General features: G+C 63.7%; 1 protein-coding gene across 6 annotated transcripts in view; it reads left to right on the forward strand.

Moving 5' to 3' along the window:
* Positions 1-21,606, forward strand: part of LOC132821789 (lysyl oxidase homolog 3B-like) — a 215,545-nt gene that overhangs the window by 118,021 nt on the left and 75,918 nt on the right. For all 6 annotated transcript variants that reach the window (XM_060834621.1, XM_060834797.1, XM_060834977.1 and 3 more), the window contains one exon: positions 18,820-19,063. In XM_060834621.1, the coding sequence (XP_060690604.1) occupies positions 18,820-19,063 (244 nt within the window). The remainder of the gene's footprint in view (positions 1-18,819; positions 19,064-21,606) is intronic.

Here is a 21,606-nt window from a genome sequence, read left to right on the forward strand (position 1 = left end):
GTCCCTGTGTGTGACCAGCCCTCCCGGTCCCTGTGTGTGACCAGCCCTCCCTGTCCCTGTGTGAGACCAGCCCTCCCTGTGTCTCTGTTTGAGACCACCCCTCCCTGTCCCTGTGTGTGACCAGCCCTCCCTGTCCCTGTGTGTGACCAGCCCTCCCTGTCCCTGTGTGAGACCAGCCCTCCCTGTGTCTCTGTGTGAGACCAGCCCTCCCTGTCTCTGTGTGAGACCAGCCCTCCCTGTCTCTGTGTGAGACCAGCCCTCCCTGTCTCTGTGTGAGACCAGCCCTCCCTGTCTCTGTGTGAGACCAGCCCTCCCTGTCTCTGTGTGAGACCAGCCCTCCCTGTCTCTGTGTGAGACCAGCCCTCGCTTTCACTGTGTGACCAGCCCTCCCAGTCCGTGTGATACCACCCCTCCCTGTCTCTGTGTGTGTCCAGCCCTCCCTGTCTCTGTGTGAGACCAGCCCTCCCTGTCTCTGTGTGTGACCAGCCCTCGCTTTCACTGTGTGACCAGCCCTCCCTGTCTCTGTGTGTGACCAGCCCTCCCTGTCTCTGTGTGAGACCAGCCCTCCCTGTCCCTGTGTGAGACCAGCCCTCCCAGTCCCTGTGTGATACCAGCCCTCCCAGTCCTGTGTGATACCAGCCCTCCCTCTCTCTGTGTGAGACCACCCCTCCCTCTCTCTGTGTGTGACCAGCCCTCCCTGTCCCTGTGTGAGACCAGCCCTCCCTGTGTCTGTGCGTGACCAGCCCTCCCTGTCCCTGTGTGAGACCAGCCCTCCCAGACTCTGTGTGAGACCAGCCCTCCCTGACCCTGTGTGTGACCAGCCCTCCCTGTCTCTGTGTGTGACCAGCCCTCCCTGTCTCTGTGTGCGACCAGCCCTCCCTGTCTCTGTGTGTGACCACCCCTCCCTGTCTCTGTTTGAGACCACCCCTCCCTGTCTCTGTTTAAGACCACCCCTCCCTGTCTCTGTGTGTGACCAGCCCTCCCTGTCTCTGTGTGTGACCAGCCCTCCCTGTCCCTGTGTGTGACCAGCCCTCCCTGTCCCTGTGTGTGTCCAGTCCTCCCTGTCCCTGTGTGTGACCAGCCCTCCCGGTCCCTGTGTGTGACCAGCCCTCCCGGTCCCTGTGTGTGACCAGCCCTCCCTGTCCCTGTGTGTGGCCAGCCCTCCCTGTCCCTGTGTGTGACCAGCCCTCCCGGTCCCTGTGTGAGACCAGCCCTCCCGGTCCCTGTGTGAGACCAGCCCTCCCGGTCCCTGTGTGAGACCAGCCCTCCCGGTCCCTGTGTGAGACCAGCCCTCCCGGTCCCTGTGTGATACCAGCCCTCCCTGTCTCTGTGTGAGACCACCCCTCCCTGTCTCTGTGTGTGACCAGCCCTCCCTGTCTGTGTGAGACCAGCCCTCCCTGTCCCTGTGTGTGACCAGCCCTCCCTGTCCCTGTGTGTGACCAGCCCTCCCTGTCCCTGTGTGTGACCAGCCCTCCCTGTCTCTGTGTGTGACCAGCCCTCCCTGTCTCTGTGTGTGACCAGCCCTCCCTGTCTCTGTGTGTGACCAGCCCTCCCTGTCTCTGTGTGTGACCAGCCCTCCCTGTCCATGTGTGTGACCAGCCCTCCCTGTCTCTGTGTGTGACCAGCCCTCCCTGTCTCTGTGTGAGACCAGCCCTCCCTGTCTCTGTGTGTGACCAGCCCTCCCTGTCTCTGTGTGAGACCAGCCCTCCTTGTCTCTGTGTGTGACCACCCTCCCTGTCTCTGTGTGTGACCACCCCTCCCTGTCTCTGTGTGTGACCAGCCCTCCCTGCCCCTGTGTGATACCTGCCCTCCCTGTCTCTGTGTGTGACCAGCCCTCCCTGTCTCTGTGTGTGACCAGCCCTCCCTGTCTCTGTGTGTGACCAGCCCTCCCTGTGTCTGTGTGAGACCAGCCCTCCCTGTGTCTGTGCGTGACCAGCCCTCCCTGTGTCTGTGCGTGACCAGCCCTCCCTGTGTCTGTGCGTGACCAGCCCTCCCTGTGTCTGTGTGAGACCAGCCCTCCCTGACCCTGTGTGTAAGCAGTCCTCCCAGTCTCTGTGTGCGACCAGCCCTCCCTGTCTCTGTGTGAGACCAGCCCTCCTTGTCTCTGTGTGTGACCACCCCTCCCTGTCTCTGTGTGTGACCACCCCTCCCTGTCTCTGTGTGTGACAAGCCCTCCCTGCCCCTGTGTGATACCAGCCCTCCCTGTCTCCGTGTGAGACCAGCCCTCCCTGTCTCTGTGTGTGACCAGCCCTCCCTGTCTCTGTGTGTGACCAGCCCTCCCTGTCTCTGTGTGTGACCAGCCTTCCCTGTCTCTGTGTGTGACCAGCCCTCCCTGTGTCTGTGTGAGACCAGCCCTCCCTGTCCCTGTGTGAGACCAGCCCTCCCTGTGTCTGTGCGTGACCAGCCCTCCCTGTGTCTGTGTGAGACCAGCCCTCCCTGTCCCTGTTTAAGACCACCCCTCCCTGTCTCTGTGTGAGACCAGCCCTCCCTGTCTCTGTGTGAGACCAGCCCTCCCTGTCTCTGTGTGAGACCAGCCCTCCCTGTCCCTGTGTGTGACCAGCCCTCCCTGTCCCTGTGTGTGACCAGCCCTCCCTGTGCCTGTGTGAGACCAGCACTCCCAGTCCCTGTGTGAGACCAGCCCTCCCTGTCTCTGTGTGAGACCAGCCCTCCCGGTCCCTGTGTGTGACCAGCCCTCCCTGTCCCTGTGTGTGACCAGCCCTCCCAGTCCCTGTGTGTGACCAGCCCTCCCAGTCCCTGTGTGTGACCAGCCCTCCCAGTCCCTGTGTGTGACCAGCCCTCCCGGTCCCTGTGTGTGACCAGCCCTCCCGGTCCCTGTGTGAGACCAGCCCTCCCGGTCCCTGTGTGAGACCAGCCCTCCCGGTCCCTGTGTGAGACCAGCCCTCCGTGTCCCTGTGTGTGACCATCCCTCCCTGTCCCTGTGTGTGACCAGCCCTCCCTGTCTCTGTGTCATACCAGCCCTCCCTGTCACTGTGTGTGACCAGCCCTCCCGGTCCCTGTGTGTGACCAGCCCTCCCGGTCCCTGTGTGTGACCAGCCCTCCCGGTCCCTGTGTGTGACCAGCCCTCCCGGTCCCTGTGTGTGACCAGCCCTCCCGGTCCCTGTGTGTGACCAGCCCTCCCCGTCCCTGTGTGAGACCAGCCCTCCCGGTCCCTGTGTGAGACCAGCCCTCCCGGTCCCTGTGTGTGACCAGCCCTCCCGGTCCCTGTGTGTGACCAGCCCTCCCGGTCCCTGTGTGTGACCAGCCCTCCCGGTCCCTGTGTGTGACCAGCCCTCCCGGTCCCTGTGTGTGACCAGCCCTCCCGGTCCCTGTGTGTGACCAGCCCTCCCTGTCTCTGTGTGTGACCAGCCCTCCCTGTCCCTGTGTGTGTCCAGTCCTCCCTGTCCCTGTGTGTGTCCAGTCCTCCCTGTCCCTGTGTGTGTCCAGTCCTCCCAGTCCCTGTGTGTGTCCAGCCCTCCCAGTCCCTGTGTGTGACCAGCCCTCCCTGTCTCTGTGTGTGACCAGCCCTCCCTGTCCCTGTGTGTGACCAGCCCTCCCTGTCCCTGTGTGAGACCAGCCCTCCCTGTGCCTGTGTGAGACCAGCACTCCCAGTCCCTGTGTGAGACCAGCCCTCCCTGTCTCTGTGTGAGACCAGCCCTCCCGGTCCCTGTGTGTGACCAGCCCTCCCTGTCCCTGTGTGTGACCAGCCCTCCCTGTCCCTGTGTGTGACCAGCCCTCCCAGTCCCTGTGTGTGACCAGCCCTCCCGGTCCCTGTGTGTGACCAGCCCTCCCGGTCCCTGTGTGTGACCAGCCCTCCCGGTCCCTGTGTGAGACCAGCCCTCCCGGTCCCTGTGAGAGACCAGCCCTCCCGGTCCCTGTGTGAGACCAGCCCTCCGTGTCCCTGTGTGTGACCATCCCTCCCTGTCCCTGTGTGTGACCAGCCCTCCCTGTCTCTGTGTCATACCAGCCCTCCCTGTCACTGTGTGTGACCAGCCCTCCCGGTCCCTGTGTGTGACCAGCCCTCCCGGTCCCTGTGTGTGACCAGCCCTCCCGGTCCCTGTGTGTGACCAGCCCTCCCGGTCCCTGTGTGTGACCAGCCCTCCCCGTCCCTGTGTGAGACCAGCCCTCCCGGTCCCTGTGTGAGACCAGCCCTCCCGGTCCCTGTGTGAGACCAGCCCTCCCGTCCCTGTGTGAGACCAGCCCTCCCGGTCCCTGTGTGTGACCAGCCCTCCCGGTCCCTGTGTGTGACCAGCCCTCCCGGTCCCTGTGTGTGACCAGCCCTCCCGGTCCCTGTGTGTGACCAGCCCTCCCGGTCCCTGTGTGAGACCAGCCCTCCCGGTCCCTGTGTGAGACCAGCCCTCCCGGTCCCTGTGTGAGACCAGCCCTCCCGGTCCCTGTGTGAGACCAGCCCTCCCGGTCCCTGTGTGAGACCAGCCCTCCCTGTCCCTGTGTGAGACCAGCCCTCCCAGTCCCTGTGTGATACCAGCCCTCCCAGTCCTGTGTGATACCAGCCCTCCCTGTCTCTGTGTGAGACCACCCCTCCCTCTCTCTGTGTGTGACCAGCCCTCCCTGTCCCTGTGTGAGACCAGCCCTCCCTGTGTCTGTGCGTGACCAGCCCTCCCTGTCTCTGTGTGAGACCAGCCCTCCCTGACCCTGTGTGTAAGCAGTCCTCCCAGACTCTGTGTGAGACCAGCCCTCCCTGTCTCTGTGTGTGACCAGCCCTCCCTGTCTCTGTGTGTGACCAGCCCTCCCTGTCTCTGTGTGCGACCACCCCTCCCTGTCTCTGTGTGTGACCACCCCTCCCTGTCTCTGTTTAAGACCACCCCTCCCTGTCTCTGTGTGTGACCAGCCCTCCCTGTCTCTGTGTGTGACCAGCCCTCCCTGTCTCTGTGTGTGACCAGCCCTCCCTGTCCCTGTGTGTGACCAGCCCTCCCGGTCCCTGTGTGTGACCAGCCCTCCCGGTCCCTGTGTGTGACCAGCCCTCCCGGTCCCTGTGTGTGGCCAGCCCTCCCGGTCCCTGTGTGTGACCAGCCCTCCCGGTCCCTGTGTGAGACCAGCCCTCCCGGTCCCTGTGTGAGACCAGCCCTCCCGGTCCCTGTGTGAGACCAGCCCTCCCGGTCCCTGTGTGAGACCAGCCCTCACGGTCCCTGTGTGAGACCAGCCCTCCCGGTCCCTGTGTGATACCAGCCCTCCCTGTCTCTGTGTGAGACCACCCCTCCATGTCTCTGTGTGTGACCAGCCCTCCCTGTCTGTGTGAGACCTGCCCTCCCTGTCCCTGTGTGTGACCAGCCCTCCCTGTCCCTGTGTGTGACCAGCCCTCCCTGTCCCTGTGTGTGACCAGCCCTCCCTGTCTCTGTGTGTGACCAGCCCTCCCTGTCTCTGTGTGTGACCAGCCCTCCCTGTCTCTGTGTGTGACCAGCCCTCCCTGTCTCTGTGTGAGACCAGCCCTCCCTGTCTCTGTGTGTGACCAGCCCTCCCTGTCTCTGTGTGAGACCAGCCCTCCCTGTCTCTGTGTGTGACCACCCTCCCTGTCTCTGTGTGTGACCACCCTCCCTGTCTCTGTGTGTGACAAGCCCTCCCTGCCCCTGTGTGATACCTGCCCTCCCTGTCTCCGTGTGAGACCAGCCCTCCCTGTCTCTGTGTGTGACCAGCCCTCCCTGTCTCTGTGTGTGACCAGCCCTCCCTGTGTCTGTGTGAGACCAGCCCTCCCTGTGTCTGTGTGAGACCAGCCCTCCCTGTCCCTGTGTGAGACCAGCCCTCCCTGTGTCTGTGCGTGACCAGCCCTCCCTGTGTCTGTGTGAGACCAGCCCTCCCTGACCCTGTGTGTAAGCAGTCCTCCCAGTCTCTGTGTGCGACCAGCCCTCCCTGTCTCTGTGTGAGACCAGCCCTCCTTGTCTCTGTGTGTGACCACCCCTCCCTGTCTCTGTGTGTGACCACCCCTCCCTGTCTCTGTGTGTGACAAGCCCTCCCTGCCCCTGTGTGATACCTGCCCTCCCTGTCTCCGTGTGAGACCAGCCCTCCCTGTCCCTGTGTGAGACCAGCCCTCCCTGTGTCTGTGCGTGACCAGCCCTCCCTGTGTCTGTGTGAGACCAGCCCTCCCTGACCCTGTGTGTAAGCAGTCCTCCCTGTCTCTGTTTAAGACCACCCCTCCCTGTCTCTGTTTAAGACCACCCCTCCCTGTCTCTGTGTGAGACCAGCCCTCCCTGTCTCTGTGTGAGACCAGCCCTCCCTGTCTCTGTGTGTGACCAGCCCTCCCTGTCCCTGTGTGTGTCCAGTCCTCCCTGTCCCTGTGTGTGTCCAGTCCTCCCAGTCCCTGTGTGTGACCAGCCCTCCCAGTCCCTGTGTGTGACCAGCCCTCCCTGTCTCTGTGTGTGACCAGCCCTCCCTGTCCCTGTGTGTGACCAGCCCTCCCTGTCCCTGTGTGAGACCAGCCCTCCCTGTGCCTGTGTGAGACCAGCACTCCCAGTCCCTGTGTGAGACCAGCCCTCCCGGTCCCTGTGTGAGACCAGCCCTCCCGGTCCCTGTGTGTGACCAGCCCTCCCAGTCCCTGTGTGTGACCAGCCCTCCCAGTCCCTGTGTGTGACCAGCCCTCCCAGTCCCTGTGTGTGACCAGCCCTCCCAGTCCCTGTGTGTGACCAGCCCTCCCGGTCTCTGTGTGAGACCAGCCCTCCGTGTCCCTGTGTGAGACCAGCCCTCCGTGTCCCTGTGTGAGACCAGCCCTCCGTGTCCCTGTGTGTGACCATCCCTCCCTGTCCCTGTGTGTGACCAGCCCTCCCTGTCTCTGTGTCATACCAGCCCTCCCTGTCCCTGTGTGTGACCAGCCCTCCCGGTCCCTGTGTGTGACCAGCCCTCCCGGTCCCTGTGTGTGACCAGCCCTCCCGGTCCCTGTGTGTGACCAGCCCTCCCGGTCCCTGTGTGTGACCAGCCCTCCCGGTCCCTGTGTGTGACCAGCCCTCCCCGTCCCTGTGTGAGACCAGCCCTCCCGGTCCCTGTGTGTGACCAGCCCTCCCGGTCCCTGTGTGTGACCAGCCCTCCCGGTCCCTGTGTGTGACCAGCCCTCCCGGTCCCTGTGTGTGACCAGCCCTCCCGGTCCCTGTGTGTGACCAGCCCTCCCGGTCCCTGTGTGTGACCAGCCCTCCCGGTCCCTGTGTGTGACCAGCCCTCCCGGTCCCTGTGTGTGACCAGCCCTCCCGGTCCCTGTGTGTGACCAGCCCTCCCGGTCCCTGTGTGTGACCAGCCCTCCCGGTCCCTGTGTGTGACCAGCCCTCCCGGTCCCTGTGTGTGACCAGCCCTCCCGGTCCCTGTGTGTGACCAGCCCTCCCGGTCCCTGTGTGTGACCAGCCCTCCCGGTCCCTGTGTGTGACCAGCCCTCCCGGTCCCTGTGTGTGACCAGCCCTCCCGGTCCCTGTGTGTGACCAGCCCTCCCGGTCCCTGTGTGTGACCAGCCCTCCCGGTCCCTGTGTGAGACCAGCCCTCCCGGTCCCTGTGTGAGACCAGCCCTCCCTTTCTCTGTGTGTCACCAGTCGTCCCTGTCTCTGTGTGTGACCAGCCCTCCCTGTCCCTGTGTGAGAGCAGCCCTCCCTGTCCCTGTGTGAGACCAGCGCTTCCAGTCCCTGTGTGTGACCAGCCCTCCCAGTCCCTGTGTGATACCAGCCCTCCCTGCCGCTGTGTGATACCAGCCCTCCCTGTCTCTGTGTGAGACCACCCCTCCCTGTCTCTGTGTGTGACCAGCCCACCCTGTCTGTGTGAGACCACCTCTCCCTGTCTCTGTGTGAGACCACCTCTCCCGGTCCCTGTGTGTGACCAGCCCTCCCTGTCCCTGTGTGAGACCAGCCCTCCCGGTCCCTGTGTGAGACCAGCCCTCCCTGTCCCTGTGTGAGACCAGCCCTCCCTGTCCCTGTGTGAGACCAGCCCTCCCGGTCCCTGTGTGAGACCAGCCCTCCGTGTCCCTGTGTGAGACCAGCCCTCCGTGTCCCTGTGTGTGACCATCCCTCCCTGTCCCTGTGTGAGACGAGCCCTCCCTGTCTCTGTGTCATACCAGCCCTCCCTGTCACTGTGTGTGACCAGCCCTCCCGGTCCCTGTGTGAGACCAGCCCTCCCGGTCCCTGTGTGTGACCAGCCCTCCCGGTCCCTGTGTGTGACCAGCCCTCCCGGTCCCTGTGTGTGACCAGCCCTCCCGGTCCCTGTGTGTGACCAGCCCTCCCGGTCCCTGTGTGTGACCAGCCCTCCCGGTCCCTGTGTGTGACCAGCCCTCCCGGTCCCTGTGTGTGACCAGCCCTCCCGGTCCCTGTGTGTGACCAGCCCTCCCGGTCCCTGTGTGTGACCAGCCCTCCCGGTCCCTGTGTGTGACCAGCCCTCCCGGTCCCTGTGTGTGACCAGCCCTCCCGGTCCCTGTGTGTGACCAGCCCTCCCGGTCCCTGTGTGTGACCAGCCCTCCCGGTCCCTGTGTGAGACCAGCCCTCCCGGTCCCTGTGTGAGACCAGCCCTCCCGGTCCCTGTGTGAGACCAGCCCTCCCGGTCCCTGTGTGAGACCAGCCCTCCCGGTCCCTGTGTGAGACCAGCCCTCCCGGTCCCTGTGTGAGACCAGCCCTCACGGTCCCTGTGTGAGACCAGCCCTCCCTTTCTCTGTGTGTCACCAGTCGTCCCTGTCTCTGTGTGTGACCAGCCCTCCCTCTCCCTGTGTGAGAGCAGCCCTCCCTCTCCCTGTGTGTGACCAGCCCTCCCAGTCCCTGTGTGAGACCAGCCCTCCCTGCCGCTGTGTGATACCAGCCCTCCCTGTCTCTGTGTGAGACCACCCCTCCCTGTCTCTGTGTGTGACCAGCCCACCCTGTCTGTGTGAGACCACCTCTCCCTGTCCCTGTGTGTGACCAGCCCTCCCTGTCCCTGTGTGTGACCAGCCCTCCCTGTCCCTGTGTGTGACCAGCCCTCCCGGTCCCTGTGTGAGACCAGCCCTCCCTGTCCCTGTGTGAGACCAGCCCTCCCTGTCCATGTGTGAGACCAGCGTTGCCAGTCCCTGTGTGTGACCAGCCCTCCCTGTCTCTGTGTGTGACCAGCCCTCCCTGTCTCTGTGTGTGACCAGCCCTCCCTCTCCCTGTGTGAGAGCAGCCCTCCCTGTCCCTGTGTGAGACCAGCGCTTCCAGTCCCTGTGTGAGACCAGCCCTCCCAGTCCCTGTGTGAGACCAGCCCTCCCTGTCCCTGTGTGAGACCAGTCCTCCCTGTCCCTGTGTGAGACCAGTCCTCCCTGTCCCTGTGTGAGACCACCCCTCCCTGTCTCTGTGTGTGACCAGCCCACCCTGTCTGTGTGAGACCACCTCTCCCTGTCTCTGTGTGAGACCACCTCTCCCGGTCCCTGTGTGTGACCAGCCCTCCCGGTCCCTGTGTGTGACCAGCCCTCCCTGTCCATGTGTGAGACCAGCCCTCCCGGTCCCTGTGTGAGACCAGCCCTCCCGGTCCCTGTGTGAGACCAGCCCTCCCGGTCCCTGTGTGAGACCAGCCCTCCCTGTCCCTGTGTGAGACCAGCCCTCCCTGTCCCTGTGTGAGACCAGCCCTCCCTGTCTCTGTGTGAGACCAGCCCTCCCTGTCTCTGTGTGAGACCAGCCCTCCCTGTCTCTGTGTGTGACCAGCCCTCCCTGTCCCTGTGTGAGACGAGCCCTCCCTGTCCCTGTGTGAGACGAGCCCTCCCTGTCTCTGTGTGAGACCAGCGCTTCCAGTCCCTGTGTGTGACCAGCCCTCCCAGTCCCTGTGTGAGACCAGCGCTTCCAGTCCCTGTGTGAGACCAGCGCTTCCAGTCCCTGTGTGTGACCAGCCCTCCCAGTCCCTGTGTGAGACCAGCCCTCCCTGTCCCTGTGTGAGACCAGCCCTCCCTGTCCCTGTGTGAGACCAGCCCTCCCTGTCCCTGTGTGAGACCAGCCCTCCCTGTCCCTGTGTGTGACCAGCCCTCCCTGTCCATGTGTGAGACCAGCCCTCCCGGTCCCTGTGTGAGACCAGCCCTCCCTGTCCCTGTGTGAGACCAGCCCTCCCGGTCCCTGTGTGAGACCAGCCCTCCGTGTCCCTGTGTGAGACCAGCCCTCCGTGTCCCTGTGTGTGACCATCCCTCCCTGTCCCTGTGTGAGACGAGCCCTCCCTGTCTCTGTGTCATACCAGCCCTCCCTGTCACTGTGTGTGACCAGCCCTCCCGGTCCCTGTGTGAGACCAGCCCTCCCGGTCCCGGTGTGTGACCAGCCCTCCCGGTCCCTGTGTGTGACCAGCCCTCCCGGTCCCTGTGTGTGACCAGCCCTCCCGGTCCCTGTGTGTGACCAGCCCTCCCGGTCCCTGTGTGTGACCAGCCCTCCCGGTCCCTGTGTGTGACCAGCCCTCCCGGTCCCTGTGTGTGACCAGCCCTCCCGGTCCCTGTGTGTGACCAGCCCTCCCGGTCCCTGTGTGTGACCAGCCCTCCCGGTCCCTGTGTGTGACCAGCCCTCCCGGTCCCTGTGTGTGACCAGCCCTCCCGGTCCCTGTGTGTGACCAGCCCTCCCGGTCCCTGTGTGTGACCAGCCCTCCCGGTCCCTGTGTGAGACCAGCCCTCCCGGTCCCTGTGTGAGACCAGCCCTCCCGGTCCCTGTGTGAGACCAGCCCTCCCGGTCCCTGTGTGAGACCAGCCCTCCCGGTCCCAGTGTGAGACCAGCCCTCACGGTCCCTGTGTGAGACCAGCCCTCCCTTTCTCTGTGTGTCACCAGTCGTCCCTGTCTCTGTGTGTGACCAGCCCTCCCTCTCCCTGTGTGAGAGCAGCCCTCCCTCTCCCTGTGTGTGACCAGCCCTCCCAGTCCCTGTGTGAGACCAGCCCTCCCTGCCGCTGTGTGATACCAGCCCTCCCTGTCTCTGTGTGAGACCACCCCTCCCTGTCTCTGTGTGTGACCAGCCCACCCTGTCTGTGTGAGACCACCTCTCCCTGTCCCTGTGTGTGACCAGCCCTCCCTGTCCCTGTGTGTGACCAGCCCTCCCTGTCCCTGTGTGTGACCAGCCCTCCCGGTCCCTGTGTGAGACCAGCCCTCCCTGTCCCTGTGTGAGACCAGCCCTCCCGGTCCCTGTGTGAGACCAGCCCTGCCAGTCCCTGTGTGTGACCAGCCCTCCCGGTCTCTGTGTGTGACCAGCCCTCCCGGTCTCTGTGTGTGACCAGCCCTCCCTCTCCCTGTGTGAGACCAGCCCTCCCTGTCCCTGTGTGAGACCAGCGCTTCCAGTCCCTGTGTGAGACCAGCCCTCCCGGTCCCTGTGTGAGACCAGTCCTCCCGGTCCCTGTGTGAGACCAGCCCTCCCGGTCCCTGTGTGAGACCACCCCTCCCGGTCTCTGTGTGTGACCAGCCCACCCTGTCCCTGTGTGAGACCACCCCTCCCTGTCCCTGTGTGAGACCACCTCTCCCGGTCCCTGTGTGAGACCAGCCCTCCCGTCCCTGTGTGAGACCAGCCCTCCCTGTCCATGTGTGAGACCAGCCCTCCCGGTCCCTGTGTGAGACCAGCCCTCCCGGTCCCTGTGTGAGACCAGCCCTCCCGGTCCCTGTGTGAGACCAGCCCTCCCTGTCCCTGTGTGAGACCAGCCCTCCCTGTCCCTGTGTGAGACCAGCCCTCCCTGTCTCTGTGTGAGACCAGCCCTCCCTGTCTCTGTGTGAGACCAGCCCTCCCTGTCTCTGTGTGTGACCAGCCCTCCCTGTCCCTGTGTGAGACGAGCCCTCCCTGTCCCTGTGTGAGACGAGCCCTCCCTGTCTCTGTGTGAGACCAGCGCTTCCAGTCCCTGTGTGTGACCAGCCCTCCCAGTCCCTGTGTGAGACCAGCGCTTCCAGTCCCTGTGTGAGACCAGCGCTTCCAGTCCCTGTGTGTGACCAGCCCTCCCAGTCCCTGTGTGAGACCAGCCCTCCCTGTCCCTGTGTGAGACCAGCCCTCCCTGTCCCTGTGTGAGACCAGCCCTCCCTGTCCCTGTGTGAGACCAGCCCTCCCTGTCCCTGTGTGAGACCAGCCCTCCCTGTCCCTGTGTGAGACCAGCCCTCCCTGTGTCCCTGTGTGAGACCAGCCCTCCCTGTCTCTGTGTGAGACCAGCCCTCCCTGTCTCTGTGTGTGACCAGCCCTCCCTGTCTCTGTGTGAGACCAGCGCTTCCAGTCCCTGTGTGTGACCAGCCCTCCCAGTCCCTGTGTGAGACCAGCCCTCCCTGTCCCTGTGTGAGACCAGCCCTCCCTGTCCCTGTGTGAGACCAGCCCTCCCTGTCCCTGTGTGAGACCAGCCCTCCCTGTCCCTGTGTGAGACCAGCCCTCCCTGTCCCTGTGTGAGACCAGCCCTCCCTGTCTCTGTGTGTGACCAGCCCTCCCTGTCTCTGTGTGTGACCACCTCTCCCTGTCCCTGTGTGTGACCAGCCCTCCCTGTCCCTGTGTGTGACCAGCCCTGCCTGTCCCTGTGTGTGACCAGCCCTCCCTGTCCCTGTGTGACCAGCCCTCCCTGTCCCTGTGTGAGACCAGCCCTCCCTGTCCATGTGTGAGACCAGCGTTGCCAGTCCCTGTGTGTGACCAGCCCTCCCTGTCTCTGTGTGTGACCAGCCCTCCCTCTCCCTGTGTGAGAGCAGCCCTCCCAGTCCCTGTGTGAGACCAGCCCTCCCTGTCCCTGTGTGAGACCAGTCCTCCCTGTCCCTGTGTGAGACGAGCCCTCCCTGTCTCTGTGTGAGACCAGACCTACCTGTGTCTCTGTGTGTGACCAGCTCTCCCTGTCCCTGTGTGACCAGCCCTCCCTGTCCCTGTGTGAGATCAGCGCTCCCTGTCCCTGTGTGTGACCAGCCCTCCCTGTCCATGTGTGTGACCAGCCCTCCCTGTCCCTGTGTGTGACCAGCCCTCCCTGTCCCTGTGTGTGACCAGCCCTCCCTGTCCCTGTGTGTGACCAGCCCTCCCTGTCCCTGTGTGTGACCAGCCCTCACTGTCCCTGTGTGTGACCAGCCCTCACTGTCCCTGTGTGAGACCAGCCCTCCCTGTCCCTGTGTGAGACCAGCCCTCCCTGTCCCTGTGTGAGACCAGCCCTCCCTGTCCCTGTGTGTGACCAGCCCTCCCGGTTCCTGTGTGACGCCAGCCCTCCCTGGCTCTGTCTGAGACCAGACCTCCTTGTCTCTTCGTGTCACCAGCCCTCCCTGTCTCTGTGTGTGACCAGCCCTCCCCGTCCCTGTGTGAGACCAGCCCTCCCGGTCCCTGTGTGTGACCAGCCCTCCCGGTCCCTGTGTGTGACCAGCCCTCCCGGTCCCTGTGTGTGACCAGCCCTCCCGGTCCCTGTGTGTGACCAGCCCTCCCGGTCCCTGTGTGTGACCAGCCCTCCCGGTCCCTGTGTGTGACCAGCCCTCCCGGTCCCTGTGTGTGACCAGCCCTCCCGGTCCCTGTGTGTGACCAGCCCTCCCGGTCCCTGTGTGTGACCAGCCCTCCCGGTCCCTGTGTGTGACCAGCCCTCCCGGTCCCTGTGTGTGACCAGCCCTCCCGGTCCCTGTGTGTGACCAGCCCTCCCGGTCCCTGTGTGTGACCAGCCCTCCCGGTCCCTGTGTGTGACCAGCCCTCCCGGTCCCTGTGTGTGACCAGCCCTCCCGGTCCCTGTGTGTGACCAGCCCTCCCGGTCCCTGTGTGAGACCAGCCCTCCCGGTCCCTGTGTGAGACCAGCCCTCCCTTTCTCTGTGTGTCACCAGTCGTCCCTGTCTCTGTGTGTGACCAGCCCTCCCTGTCCCTGTGTGAGAGCAGCCCTCCCTGTCCCTGTGTGAGACCAGCGCTTCCAGTCCCTGTGTGTGACCAGCCCTCCCAGTCCCTGTGTGATACCAGCCCTCCCTGCCGCTGTGTGATACCAGCCCTCCCTGTCTCTGTGTGAGACCACCCCTCCCTGTCTCTGTGTGTGACCAGCCCACCCTGTCTGTGTGAGACCACCTCTCCCTGTCTCTGTGTGAGACCACCTCTCCCGGTCCCTGTGTGTGACCAGCCCTCCCTGTCCATGTGTGAGACCAGCCCTCCCGGTCCCTGTGTGAGACCAGCCCTCCCTGTCCCTGTGTGAGACCAGCCCTCCCGGTCCCTGTGTGAGACCAGCCCTCCGTGTCCCTGTGTGAGACCAGCCCTCCGTGTCCCTGTGTGTGACCATCCCTCCCTGTCCCTGTGTGAGACGAGCCCTCCCTGTCTCTGTGTCATACCAGCCCTCCCTGTCACTGTGTGTGACCAGCCCTCCCGGTCCCTGTGTGAGACCAGCCCTCCCGGTCCCTGTGTGTGACCAGCCCTCCCGGTCCCTGTGTGTGACCAGCCCACCCGGTCCCTGTGTGTGACCAGCCCTCCCGGTCCCTGTGTGTGACCAGCCCTCCCGGTCCCTGTGTGTGACCAGCCCTCCCGGTCCCTGTGTGTGACCAGCCCTCCCGGTCCCTGTGTGTGACCAGCCCTCCCGGTCCCTGTGTGTGACCAGCCCTCCCGGTCCCTGTGTGAGACCAGCCCTCCCGGACTCTGTGTGAGACCAGCCCTCCCGGTCTCTGTGTGAGACCAGCCCTCCCTGTCTCTGTGTGAGACCAGCCCTCCCGGTCCCTGTGTGAGACCAGCCCTCCCTGTCTCTGTGTGTGACCAGCCCTCCCTGTCCCTATGTGCGACCAGCCCTCCCTGTCTCTGTGTGTGACCAGCCCTCCCTGTCTCTGTGTGCGACCAGCCCTCCCTGTCTCTGTGTGCGACCAGCCCTCCCTGTCTCTGTGTGTGACCACCCCTCCCTGTCTCTGTTTAAGACCACCCCTCCCTGTCTCTGTTTAAGACCACCCCTCCCTGTCTCTGTGTGAGACCAGCCCTCCCTGTCCCTGTGTGTGTCCAGTCCTCCCTGTCCCTGTGTGTGTCCAGTCCTCCCTGTCCCTGTGTGTGACCACCCCTCCCTGTCCCTGTGTGTGACCAGCCCTCCCTGTCCCTGTGTGTGACCAGCCCTCCCTGTCCCTGTGTGAGACCAGCCCTCCCTGTGCCTGTGTGAGACCAGCACTCCCAGTCCCTGTGTGAGACCAGCCCTCCCTGTCTCTGTGTGAGACCAGCCCTCCCTGTCTCTGTGTGAGACCACACCTCCCTGTCCCTGTGTGAGACCAGCCCTCCCTGTCTCTGTGTGAGACCAGACCTCCTTGTTTCTGTGTGTGTCCAGCCCTCCCTGTCTCTGTGTGAGACCAGTCCTCCCTGTCTCTGTGTGAGACCAGTCCTCCCTGTCTCTGTGTGAGACCAGCCCTCCCTGTCTCTGTGTGAGACCACCCCTCCCTGTCTCTGTTCGAGATCCCCCCTCCCTGTCTCTGTTCGAGATCCCCCCTCCCTGTCTCTGTGTGTGACCAGCCCTCCCTGTCTCTGTGTGAGACCAGACCTCCTTGTCTCTGTGTGAGACCAGCCCTCCCTGTCCCTGTGTGTGACCAGCCCTCCCTGTCCCTGTGTGTGTCCAGCCCTCCCTGTCTCTGTGTGACCAGCCCTCCCTGTCTCTGTGTGACCAGCCCTCCTTGTCTCTGTGTGTGTCCAGCCCTCCCTGTCCCTGTGTGTGTCCAGCCCTCCCTATCTCTGTGTGAGACCAGACCTCCTTGTTTCTGTGTGTGTCCAGCCCTCCCTGTCCCTGTGTGAGACCAGTCCTCCCTGTCCCTGTGTGAGACCAGTCCTCCCTGTCCCTGTGTGAGACCACCCCTCCCTGTCTCTGTGTGAGACCACCCCTCCCTGTCTCTGTTCGAGATCCCCCCTCCCTGTCTCTGTGTGTGACCACCCCTCCCAGTCCCTGTGAGAGACCAGTCCTCCCAGTCCCTGTGTGAGACCAGTCCTCCCAGTCCCTGTGTGAGACCAGTCCTCCCAGTCCCTGTGTGAGACCAGTCCTCCCAGTCCCTGTGAGAGACCAGTCCTCCCAGTCCCTGTGTGAGACCAGCCCTCCCTGTCCCTGTGTGTGACCAGCCCTCCCAGTCCCTGTGTGAGACCAGTCCTCCCAGTCCCTGTGTGAGACCAGCCCTCCCTGTCCCTGTGTGTGACCAGCCCTCCCTGTCCCTGTGTGTGACCAGCCCTCCCTGTCCCTGTGTGTGACCAGCCCTCCCTGTCCCTGTGTGTGACCAGCCCTCCCTGTCTCTGTGTGTGACCAGCCCTCCCTGTCTCTGTGTGTGACCAGCCCTCCCTGTCTCTGTGTGTGACCAGCCCTCCCGGTCTCTGTGTGAGACCAGCCCTCCCTGTCCCTGTGCGTGTCCAGCCCTCCCTGTCTCTGTGCGTGACCAGTCCTCCCTGTCTCTGTGCGTGTCCAGTCCTCCCTGTCTCTGTGCGTGACCAGCCCTCCTGGTCCCTGTGTGTGACCAGCCCTTCCGGTCCCTGTGTGTGACCAGCCCTCCCGGTCCCTGTGTGTGACCAGCCCTCCCGGTCCCTGTGTGAGACCAGCCCTCCCGGTCCCTGTGTGAGACCAGCCCTCCCGGTCCCTGTGTGAGACCAGCCCTCCCGGTCCCTGTGTGAGACCAGCCCTCCCGGTCCCTGTGTGAGACCAGCCCTCCCGGTCCCTGTGTGAGACCAGCCCTCCCGGTCCCTGTGTGAGACCAGCCCTCCCGGTCCCTGTGTGAGACCAGCCCTCCCGGTCCCTGTGTGAGACCAGCCCTCCCGGTCCCTGTGTGAGACCAGCCCTCCCGGACCCTGTGTGAGACCAGCCCTCCCGGACCCTGTGTGAGACCAGCCTTCCCGGTCTCTGTCTGAGACCTGCCCTCCCGGTCCCTGTGTGAGACCAGCCCTCCCGGTCCCTGTGTGAGACCAGCCCTCCCGGTCCCTGTGTGAGACCAGCCCTCCCTGTCTCTGTGTGTGACCAGCCCTCCCGGTCCCTGTGTGAGACCAGCCCTCCCGGACTCTGTGTGAGACCAGCCCTCCCGGACTCTGTGTGAGACCAGCCCTCCCGGACTCTGTGTGAGACCAGCCCTCCCGGTCTCTGTCTGAGACCTGCCCTCCCGGTCCCTGTGTGAGACCGGCCCTCCCCGTCCCTGTGTGAGACCGGCCCTCCCAGTCCCTGTGTGAGACCGGTCCTCCCTGTCTCTGTGTGTGACCGGCCCTCCCGGTCCCTGTGTGAGACCAGCCCTCCCGGACTCTGTGTGAGACCAGCCCTCCCGGTCTCTGTGTGAGACCAGCCCTCCCGGTCTCTGTCTGAGACCTGCCCTCCCGGTCCCGGTGTGAGACCGGCCCTCCCAGTCCCTGTGTGAGACCGGTCCTCCCTGTCTCTGTGTGTGACCGGCCCTCCCGGTCCCTGTGTGAGACCAGCCCTCCCGGACTCTGTGTGAGACCAGCCCTCCCGGTCTCTGTGTGAGACCAGCCCTCCCAGTCCCTGTGTGAGACCACCCCTCCCTGTCTCTGTGTGAGACCACCCCTCCCTGTCTCTGTGTGAGACCAGCCCTCCCTATCTCTGTCTGAGACCAGACCTCCTTGTTTCTGTGTGTGTCCAGCCCTCCCTGTCTCTGTCTGAGACCAGTCCTCCCGGTCCCTGTGTGAGACCAGTCCTCCCTGTCTCTGTGTGAGACCAGTCCTCCCTGTCTCTGTGTGAGACCAGCCCTCCCTGTCTCTGTGTGAGACCAGCCCTCCCTGTCTCTGTGTGAGACCAGCCCTCCCTGTCTCTGTGTGAGACCAGCCCTCCCTGTCTCTGTGTGAGACCAGCCCTCCCTGTCTCTGTGTGAGACCAGCCCTCCCTGTCTCTGTGTGAGACCAGCCCTCCCTGTCTCTGTGTGAGACCAGCCCTCCCTGTCTCTGTGTGAGACCAGCCCTCCCTGTCTCTGTGTGAGACCAGCCCTCCCTGTCTCTGTGTGAGACCACCCCTCCCTGTCTCTGTGTGAGACCACCCCTCCCTGTCTCTGTGTGAGACCACCCCTCCCTGTCTCTGTGTGAGACCACCCCTCCCTGTCTCTGTTCGAGACCACCCCTCCCTGTCTCTGTTCGAGACCACCCCTCCCTGTCTCTGTGTGAGACTAGCCCTCCCAGTCCCTGTGTGAGACTAGCCCTCCCAGTCCCTGTGTGAGACCAGCCCTCCCAGTCGCTGTGTGAGACCAGCCCTCCCTGTCTCTGTGTGTGATTAGCCCTCCCTGTCCCTGTGTGACCAGCCCTCCCTGTCCCTGTGTGAGACCAGCCCTCCCTGTCCCTGTGTGAGACCAGCCCTCCCTGTCCCTGTGTGAGACCAGCCCTCCCTGTCCCTGTGTGAGACCAGCCCTCCCTGTCCCTGTGTGAGACCAGGCCTCCCTGTCCCTGTGTGAGACCAGGCCTCCCTGTCCCTGTGTGAGACCAGGCCTCCCTGTCCCTGTGTGAGACCAGCCCTCCCTGTGTCTGTGTGAGACCACCCCTCCCTGTCTCTGTTCGAGACCCCCCTCCCTGTCTCTGTGTGTGACCACCCCTCCTAGTCCCTGTGTGAAACCAGTCCTCCCAGTCTCTGTGAGAGTCCAGTCCTCCCAGTCTCTGTGAGAGACCAGTCCTCCCTGTCTCTGTGTGAGACCAGCCCTCCCTGTCCCTGTGTTTCAGTTGTAGTCTGTCCCATTTTGCTGTGGCAATGTGATCCAGTGAGATGTGTCCCTGTTCCTCTGGTACTGTGCTGAAAATGTGTTGCTGGTTAAAGCACAGCAGGTCAGGCAGCATCTCAGGAATAGGGAATTCGACGTTTCGTGCATTCCTGATGAAGGGCTTATGCTCGAAACGTCGAATTCCCTCTTCCTGCGATGCTGCCTGACCTGCTGTGCTTTAACCAGCAACACATTTTCAGCTTTGATCTCCAGCATCTGCAGACCTCATTTTTTGATCTGGTACAGTGATCCAGTGCAGTGCGTCCTGCTGAAGTACGGGATGAATGATTGGTTGTTTATGTGGTTGTAGCTGCCTCGGATCTGATCTTGGATGCACGTCTGGTCCAGCAGACAGCGTACATTGAGGACCGGCCCCTGCACATGTTGTACTGTGCTGCTGAGGAGGATTGTCTCTCCAGCTCAGCCCGGAATGCCAACTGGCCGTATGGGCATCGCAGGCTACTCCGATTCTCCTCTGAAATCCACAACATTGGGCGGTCAGACTTCAGACCCAAGGCTGGGAGACACTCCTGGGTCTGGCACGAGTGTCATGGGTAAGGACAGGGAGGGCTCTACCCAGTGGGAATACCCCAACCAGTACTCCCAGCAGGCAGCTGAGAGCAGGGACAGTGACTGGGAATGAGGGTCACCCACTGGGAGAGTGACTGGGAATGAGGGTCACCCTCTGGGAGAGACACTGGGAGTGAGGGTCCCCCACTGGGAGAGTGACTGGAAGTGAGGGTCCCCCACTGGGAGAGAAACTGGGAGTGAGGTTTACCCACTGGAAGAGACACTGGGAGTGAGGGTCCCCCACTGGGAGAGTGACTGGGAGTAAGGGTCACCCACCGGGAGAGTGACTGGGAGTAAGGGTCACCCACCGGGAGAGTGACTGGGAGTAAGGGTCACCCACCGGGAGAGTGACTGGGAGTAAGGGTCACCCACCGGGAGAGTGACTGGGAGTAAGGGTCACCCACCGGGAGAGTGACTGGGAGTGAGGGTCCCCCACTAGGACAGACACTGGGAGTCCGGGTCCCCCAGTGGGAGAGTGACTGGGAGTGAGGGTCAGTCACTGGGAGACTGTGTGTAGTTAGCCTGGGAGTGGCGTGAATGTAGTTATCCAGGGCAGTGTGTGTGTAGTTAGCCGGGGTGCGGTGTGTGTGTATAGTTAGCCGGGGTTCGGTGTGTGTGTGTAGTTAGCCGGGGTGCGGTGTGTGTGTGTAGTTAGCCGGGGTGCGGGGTGTGTGTGTAGTTAGCCGGGGTGCGGTGTGTGAGTGTAGTTAGCCGGGGTGCGGTGTGTGAGTGTAGTTAGCCGGGGTGCGGGGTGTGTGTGTAGTTAGCCGGGGTGCGGTGTGTGAGTGTAGTTAGCCGGGGTGCGGTGTGTGTGTGTAGTTAGCTGGGGTGCGGGGTGTGTGTGTGTGTAGTTAGCCGGGGTTCGGTGTGTGTGTGTGTGTAGTTAGCCGGGGTGCGGTGTGTGTGTGTAGTTAGCTGGGGTGCGGGGTGTGTGTAGTTGGCCGGGGGCGGTGTGTGTGTGTGTAGTTAGCCGGGGTTCGGTGTGTGTGTGTGTGTGTAGTTAGCCGGGGTGCGGTGTGTGAGTGTAGTTAGCCGGGGTGCGGTGTGTGTGTGTAGTTAGCTGGGGTGCGGGGTGTGTGTGTGTGTAGTTAGCCGGGGTTCGGTGTGTGTGTGTGTGTAGTTAGCCGGGGTGCGGTGTGTGTGTGTGTGCAGTTAGCCGGGGTGCGGTGTGTGTGTAGTTAGCCGGGGTTCGGTGTGTGTGTGTGTGTAGTTAGCCGGGGTGCGGTGTGTGTGTGTAGTTAGCCGGGGTGCGGTGTGTGTGTGTAGTTAGCTGGGGTGCGGGGTGTGTGTGTGTGTAGTTAGCCGGGGTTCGGTGTGTGTGTGTGTGTAGTTAGCCGGGGTGCGGTGTGTGAGTGTAGTTAGCCGGGGTGCGGTGTGTGTGTGTAGTTAGCTGGGGTGCGGGGTGTGTGTGTGTGTAGTTAGCCGGGGTTCGGTGTGTGTGTGTGTGTGTAGTTAGCAGGGGTGCGGTGTGTGTGTGTGTGCAGTTAGCCGGGGTGCGGTGTGTGTGTAGTTGGCCGGGGGGCGGTGTGTGTGTGTAGTTGGCCGGGGGGCGGTGTGTGTGTGTAGTTGGCCGGGGGGCGGTGTGTGTGTGTAGTTAGCCGGGGTGCGGTGTGTGTGTGTAGTTAGCTGGGGTGCGGGGTGTGTGTGTGTGTAGTTAGCCGGGGTGCGGGGTGTGTGTGTGTGTAGTTAGCCGGGGTTCGGTGTGTGTGTGTGTGTAGTTAGCCGGGGTGCGGTGTGTGTGTGTAGTTAGCTGGGGTGCGGGGTGTGTGTAGTTGGCCGGGGGGCGGTGTGTGTGTGTGTAGTTAGCCGGGGTTCGGTGTGTGTGTGAGTGTAGTTAGCCGGGGTGCGGTGTGTGAGTGTAGTTAGCCGGGGTGCGGTGTGTGTGTGTAGTTAGCTGGGGTGCGGGGTGTGTGTGTGTGTAGTTAGCCGGGGTTCGGTGTGTGTGTGTGTGTAGTTAGCCGGGGTGCGGTGTGTGTGTGTGTGCAGTTAGCCGGGGTGCGGTGTGTGTGTAGTTAGCCGGGGTTCGGTGTGTGTGTGTGTGTAGTTAGCCGGGGTGCGGTGTGTGTGTGTAGTTAGCCGGGGTGCGGTGTGTGTGTGTAGTTAGCCGGGGTGCGGTGTGTGTGTGTAGTTAGCTGGGGTGCGGGGTGTGTGTGTGTGTAGTTAGCCGGGGTTCGGTGTGTGTGTGTGTGTAGTTAGCCGGGGTGCGGTGTGTGAGTGTAGTTAGCCGGGGTGCGGTGTGTGTGTGTAGTTAGCTGGGGTGCGGGGTGTGTGTGTGTGTAGTTAGCCGGGGTTCGGTGTGTGTGTGTGTGTGTAGTTAGCCGGGGTGCGGTGTGTGTGTGTGTGCAGTTAGCCGGGGTGCGGTGTGTGTGTAGTTAGCCGGGGGGCGGTGTGTGTGTGTAGTTGGCCGGGGGGCGGTGTGTGAGTGTAGTTAGCCGGGGTGCGGTGTGTGTGTGTAGTTAGCTGGGGTGCGGGGTGTGTGTGTGTGTAGTTAGCCGGGGTTCGGTGTGTGTGTGTGTGTAGTTAGCCG

Source organism: Hemiscyllium ocellatum, chromosome 1 (assembly GCF_020745735.1).
Source record: "Hemiscyllium ocellatum isolate sHemOce1 chromosome 1, sHemOce1.pat.X.cur, whole genome shotgun sequence".
Lineage (NCBI taxonomy): Eukaryota > Metazoa > Chordata > Chondrichthyes > Orectolobiformes > Hemiscylliidae > Hemiscyllium > Hemiscyllium ocellatum.